This window comes from Chrysochloris asiatica, unplaced genomic scaffold (genome assembly GCF_000296735.1).
Source record: "Chrysochloris asiatica unplaced genomic scaffold, ChrAsi1.0 scaffold00439, whole genome shotgun sequence".
NCBI classification, from domain to species: Eukaryota; Metazoa; Chordata; class Mammalia; order Afrosoricida; family Chrysochloridae; genus Chrysochloris; species Chrysochloris asiatica.
The window spans coordinates 13889-20194 of record NW_006408957.1 but is presented as its reverse complement, the minus strand read 5'-3'; the positions used below and the strand labels follow the sequence as shown (position 1 = coordinate 20194).

At 59.2% G+C, this 6306-nt stretch overlaps 1 protein-coding gene across 1 annotated transcript in view; it reads left to right on the top strand.

Moving 5' to 3' along the window:
• MUC5AC (mucin 5AC, oligomeric mucus/gel-forming) overlaps positions 1–6306 on the top strand; it is a 28165-nt gene that overhangs the window by 11118 nt on the left and 10741 nt on the right. Inside the window, exons 20-31 of the mRNA XM_006876997.1 lie at positions 395–495; positions 733–884; positions 1076–1214; positions 1643–1756; positions 1886–2065; positions 2540–2779; positions 3225–3381; positions 3836–3964; positions 4529–4691; positions 4799–4842; positions 4926–5105; positions 5619–6300. Coding sequence (XP_006877059.1) covers positions 395–495; positions 733–884; positions 1076–1214; positions 1643–1756; positions 1886–2065; positions 2540–2779; positions 3225–3381; positions 3836–3964; positions 4529–4691; positions 4799–4842; positions 4926–5105; positions 5619–6300 — 2281 coding nt within the window. The remainder of the gene's footprint in view (positions 1–394; positions 496–732; positions 885–1075; positions 1215–1642; positions 1757–1885; positions 2066–2539; positions 2780–3224; positions 3382–3835; positions 3965–4528; positions 4692–4798; positions 4843–4925; positions 5106–5618; positions 6301–6306) is intronic.

Genomic DNA, 6306 nt, shown 5'->3' with positions numbered 1-6306 from the left:
CCATCCATCCATCCATCCATCCATCCATCCATCCATCCATTCAACCATCCATCCATCCATCCATCCCTCTCCTTTACTTGTGGAATTCTAAGCCGAGCCCACTGTGGTTCAATGGAGGAGCTTCGGCTGTCGTTGTCTGGGCAGAGGCAGGTATATCAGCCGTGTGCCAGGCACCTGGGACACTGCCCCAGGTTCTCGTGGGATCAGAATTTCTATCTCTAAATGCGCTGTGACCTCCACTTCTTGCTGGGTTTCTATCTACTCACAGTTATCACCTTAATGTGAAGGGCAACTCACTTGCCCCCAGAGCTAAAGGCTAACTCCAGAGCAGCTTCTCTCTGTGGTGGTGGGTTGGGTGGGTGGGTGGGTCCCTGACGAGCACCCTCTCCTACAGTCTGCACTGCACCCATGGTGTACTTTGACTGCCAGAATGCCACAGCTGGAGCTATCGGGGCCGGCTGTCAGAAGAGCTGCCACACCCTGGACATGGCATGTGTAAGTGTGTTGGATGATGGCCCTGTTTGCCATGAACAGACAGGCACACTCCCTTCCACAAGGAGGTCCTAGGAGACCCTGAGTACCTCCTCCAGGCTCCTTGCCCCCTTGCTTGCTGCGGTTGTTTCTCCTGAGGCTGGGTGTAGTGGGCCTCCACTGCTCTTTCGAGGACCCAGTGTGCTGTCTTGCTGTCCACCTGGTCCCCACCTCACTGTCTGTGTGTCTGTGTCCCTGCAGTACGGCTCCCAGTGTGTCTCTGGCTGCGTGTGCCCTGAAGGACTAGTATCAGATGGAGAGGGAGGCTGCATTGCGGCAGCTAACTGTCCCTGCATGCACAATGAGGCCAGCTACAAAGCTGGCCAGACCATCTGGGTTGGCTGCAACACCTGGTGTGTATAATGGGGGCCCTGGTGGTGTGTGCATCTAGGTCCCAGGGGGTCCCCAAGGTGGGCAGTATTGCTCAGAAGCAGAGCAGGCCTCCAGGCAGAGGTCCTCAGGACATGTGGGCAGGTGGTGACAGAGGTCACCAGTTATGCCCCTGTGGAGACCCTGACTCGTGCCTCTGCCCCTCACCTCACAGCACCTGTAAGAACAGGATGTGGCAGTGCACGCAGGAGCCCTGCCTGGCCACTTGCGCTGTGTATGGAGATGGCCACTACCTCACCTTTGATGGGCAGCGCTTCAGCTTTGACGGAGACTGCGAGTACACGCTGGTGCAGGTGTGGAGGCTAGTGTCCCCCAGGCTCAGTGTTCCCAGGCTCAGTGTCCTCCAGGCTCAGTGACTCCAGGCTCAGTGTCCCCCAGGCTTATACTCCCCAGGTTCAGCATCCCCCAGGCTCAGTGCCCCCCAGGCTCAGTGTCCCCCAGGCTCAGTGTCCCCCGGGCTCAGTGCCCCCCAGGCTCAGTGTCCCCCAGACTCAGTATCCCCCAGGCTCAGTGCCCCCCAGGCTCACGCCCCCAATCATGCCTACCAGGCTCAGTGCCCCACCCAAGCTCCGCTCCGAACCCCACCACTGGGGCCCAGCCCTTCCTCCCTATAACTCCATGCCCCAGCCTGTCCTATTGGGAGCCATGGAGTGCAGGGGTCAGTCTCCCCCAGGCCCCCAGAAAGCGAAAAGACACCTGAGACAGCTTCCTGCTTCCCCAGGACCACTGCGGTGGAAGCAGCAGTGCCCCGGGCTCCTTCCGTGTCGTCACTGAGAACATTCCTTGTGGTACAACAGGGGCCACCTGCTCCAAGGCCATCAAGATTTTCCTGGGGGTGAGTGGGAGGGGCAGTTCTGGATGAGCTGTTCTCAGTGGTGGGAGAGGGACTGACGAGGTCTGCTCAGTCAGTGCCACAGGGCCCACAGCCTGCCAGGTTCTGAGTCCCAGCTCCCCTCCTCCGCAGAGCTATGAGCTGAAGCTGAGCGGTGGGAAGGTGGAAGTGATCGAGAAGGGGGCCGGGCAGGTGGCACCCTACTCCATCCGCCAGATGGGCATCTACCTGGTGGTGGACACAGATGTCGGCCTTGTGCTCCAGTGGGACAAGAAAACCAGTCTCTTCCTCAGACTCAGCCCCGAGTTTAAGGTCAGTCAGTGCCTGGGAAGTCCTCTGTCCTCCCTCACTCCTGGAACAGGGGTGCCCTTGCAGGGGTAGGCAGAGGGAGAGAGAAACAGACGTAAGGAGACATGGTGAGCCCAGCAATTGCCCCTCAAAAGGATTGCTCCCTTGGAGGTCCTTTTCCTCTTGAAAAACCTACTCTGGCTTTGTCCCTGAGATGCTGAACTGACAAGCAGGGTGGCCAGACCCCAACCCAGGTCTGGTCTGAGGAAAGACCAGTCCTGCACCTTGAATCTGCATCCCAATCTGCCAGCATGAATGGCATGCGGGGAGAGAGCAGAAGAAAGCCGGAACCTGTGGTCTCAGAGCCACACAAGCGCCAGTGCAGTGTAGGGGTTCCCCTCTCCCTGCCTCCCAGACCTCTAGTTCTCCGGCCCTCCTGAGGCTGTGGTGGGGACCCTTTTGGGCCCCTGGACCCACGATTCCCACTTCTGTCCACAGGGGAAGGTGTGTGGGCTGTGTGGCAACTTCGATGGCAATGCCATCAATGACTTCACTACGCGGAGCCAGTCTGTGGTGGGCGACGTGCTGGAATTCGGTAACAGCTGGAAGTTCAACCCAACCTGCCCAGACGCCCTCGCCCCCAGGGACCCCTGTACCGCCAACCCGTACCGCAAGTCTTGGGCCCAGAAGCAATGCAGCATTCTCCTTGGCACCACCTTTGCCACCTGCCACGCACACGTACGGAACCAAGGCCCTGCTGTGGCCCATGAGGGAGGGAAGGGTTACTGGTAGTGATCCCGGGTGCTGGGAGAAACTGGAGCTGGGGCGGGGAGGCAGTGTGGGACAATTACTGAGCACCCACCTGGCCACGTATACAGAATTGTACAACCTCCACTGGGTCAGTGTGGCTAACTCGGAGAATGCCCCAGATACCAGAAATGCACCAGAAAGCAGAACATTGCTGGGGAAGGGGAGGTTTTGGGGTGTGCCCAGTCATCACGGTGATCCAGCCTTGTGTCATTTGGGGTCCTCTGAGTTCTCTCCCCAAGTTCCGGTGTACACCAGTCAGGTGGATGTGAGAGCAGAGGTCCTGACAACAAGAAACCCAAGGAGAGGGGGAACTCTAGCGGCAGCAGTCCACTTGCTTCCTGCCCCTGGACTCTGAAGTCCCCGTCTCCCGTAGGTGGAACCCACCAAGTACTACGAAGCCTGCGTGAGCGACGCCTGCGCCTGCGATTCAGGCGGGGACTGCGAGTGCTTCTGCACAGCCGTGGCCGCCTACGCCCAGGCCTGCCACGACGCCGGCGTGTGTGTGTCCTGGCGCAGCCCGGAAGTCTGCCGTGAGTCGGGCTCTGTCCGCGGTGCTGAAAGGGTGGGGAGTGGGACCCTGTACGGCTGCACCAGCCAGTACACGGTGCAGACTGGAGGGGCAGAGGGAAAAATAAATATGGGGGCAGGAGAGCCACTGTTGAAGGTGGGGCACTGACCCTGGGGAACATTCTGGAGCCAAAAGTGTCAGCAGAGTCTCCTCCCAGCCCCCAGACATGTGGGAGCCTAAGCCGGGTGAAGTATACCTGGTGAGCCCTAGTAGCATCCCTGGGAGGTCAGGGAAAGAGCCTTGATCAGTTCCCCTGCCCACACCTTCACTTTTGAGTCATCACATTGAGGGGCTCTGAGGCCATGTCGGGAGGCCCGGGAGAGGGAAATGGCTCCAGACCCCTTCTCAGGGATGGCTATTCAAGGTCACTGAGGGGGCTCCCAGAAGCCTCTCTGATTGTCACCTTCCACCCCCAGCTTTGTTCTGTGACTACTACAACCCCCAAGGGGAGTGTGAATGGCACTACCAGCCGTGCGGGGCACCCTGTATGCGGACCTGCCGCAACCCCAGTGGGCGCTGCCTCCACAACCTACCCGGCCTGGAAGGTGAGGGGCAGGGAACGGGGCTGTGGGATGTGGAGGGTCTGGGTCGGTGCAGGAACTGGGGGGCTAACTTGGATCCCTTGATTTATCCCGGGGTCTGTCCAAGGTCATTGGAACCTGAGTTGGGGATCTGTCCTGGGGTCTCTTGGAATCTGAGTTGGGGCCTTTCCCAGGGTTCTTAGGGTCTGAGATGGGGTCTGTTCTGAGTCCCTTCAATCTGAGTTGGAGTCTTTCCTGGGGTCTCTAGTAGCTGTGTTGGGGTTTGATCTGGGGTCTTCTGAAATCTGAGTTGGAGGTCTGTCCTGGGGTCTCCTGATGTCTCTGTTGGGTTCTGTCCTGGGGTCCTCTGGGACCTGTGTTAGAGTCTGTTCTGAGCCCCTGGGATCTGTGTTGGGGTCTTTCCTGAGATTCTTGTGTTTTGGGACCTCCTTTGTGAACTCACAGTGGGACTGATGCCTCCTAACCCCAGAGCAGCCTTGGCAGCTGCTGCTTTCCACCCCCTGCAGCTTTCAGATCCTGATGGGCTGGGGCTGGGTGGGACTGGGACTAAGGCCTCCTACCCCACAGGCTGCTACCCTAAGTGCCCGCAAGAGACCCCCATCTTTGACGAAGATGAGATGCAGTGTGTTGCCCAGTGCTCGACCCCCCCACCACCACCTCCCTGCCGTGTCCGGGGCAAGGACTACCGGCCCGGTGCCTCAGTGCCCTCTGACAAGAACTGCCAAGCCTGGTGGGTCACTGGGTGGGGCAGGGGGTGGATGTCTGGAGTACTCTGCAGGAGTGGGGCAGGGCTGTCCCCAACATGCTCCTGTCCTAACTGTCTTCTGTCTGTTCCAGCATTTGCACTGAGAACGGTGTGAAGTGTACCTACGATGCTGAGGGTGAGTGTCGAGGGCCGTCCTGGGTGTGAGGGCCCAGGGTCACTGCCGTGCTCACCTCAACATTTCCCCATCTGTTCCTGCAGCCTGCGTCTGCACCTACAATGGGCAACGCTTCCACCCTGGCGAGGTCATCTACCACACAGCAGACGGCACAGGTTCCTGCATCTCAGCCCGTTGCACAGCCAATGGCACCATTGAGAGGAAGGTCTATGCCTGTGGTACCAGCCCTGTGCCCACCACCATCTTCTCCTTCACCATCTCCAGTGGTATGGCTGCATGTGGCTCTCTTGGGGGTGACTGTTGGCAGAGAGGCCTTGGGTGCTGACCGTGGGCACACTACATACTGTATGCCATGTTCACACTCAGCTTTGCAGTTAGAAGCTGCCTCCACGGATGGTCAGGACTTGGGGGTGACTCTTTTGTTTTCTGCAGCACCCCCATAGTCAGAGGAGAGTCTGAGTCCCAGGGCTGAGTTTCATCAGGGCAGGTGCTGGAGCCACATGTCCCAGGTGGCTTCCTCGGACAGACTAGAATTTGTGGGAATCCGGAGCATGCACCTGGAGAGGCATCTCCCGGTTCATTCCTGTTGCTCACCTTACCGGCACACCTGATTGCTGAATCCTCACCATGTTCTGAGGCCCCCTAAGCTCTACTCGCACCTGATGAGCACACTGGGGCACCTGGGAGTGAGGCTGTAAGGTGCTATTTAGGAAGTACACTTCATTCAACCCTAGCACACACCAAGGCAGACAGCGGGCAGGGAGGGTCTCAGCAAGCCCCCCATCTTCTCTCACCTGCAGTGAGGAGCACCTCTCAAACCCCAGTGAACGTGATCACCAGCAAGATCTCCTCAACAGCCCCAGGCACCTCCCCCACGTCCGCACCTGTCTCAGGCTGTGAGGAGCAGTGTCAGTGGACCCATTGGCTGGATGTCAGCCACCCAGGGCAGGGAGTGGACAGCGGGGACTTTGACACACTGCAGAACCTGCGTGCCCATGGGTACCGAGTTTGCCAGGTGCCCAAGGAGGTGCAGTGCCGAGCTGAGGACATGCCCGATGTGCCACTGGAAGCCTTGGGGCAGCACGTGGAGTGCAGCCGGACCACAGGGCTGACCTGTTACAACAAAGAGCAAGCCTCAGGACTCTGTTATAACTACCAGATCCGTGTCCTGTGCTGCTCCCTGGTGTCCTGCCCCAGTCCCAGCAGCTCAACCCCTACCTCCACGTCCACCTCCATGTCCACCCCAGGCACCTCCACGTCCACGTCCACATCCACCCCCATATCCACCTCCACATCCACCTCCATGTCCACTCCAGTCACCTCCACACCCACGTCCACCTCCACATCCACCTCCATGTCCACCCCCATGCCCACTCCAGGCACCTCCACATCCATGTCCACATCCACCCCCATATCCACCTCCACATCCACCTCCATGTCCACTCCAGGCACCTCCACACCCAC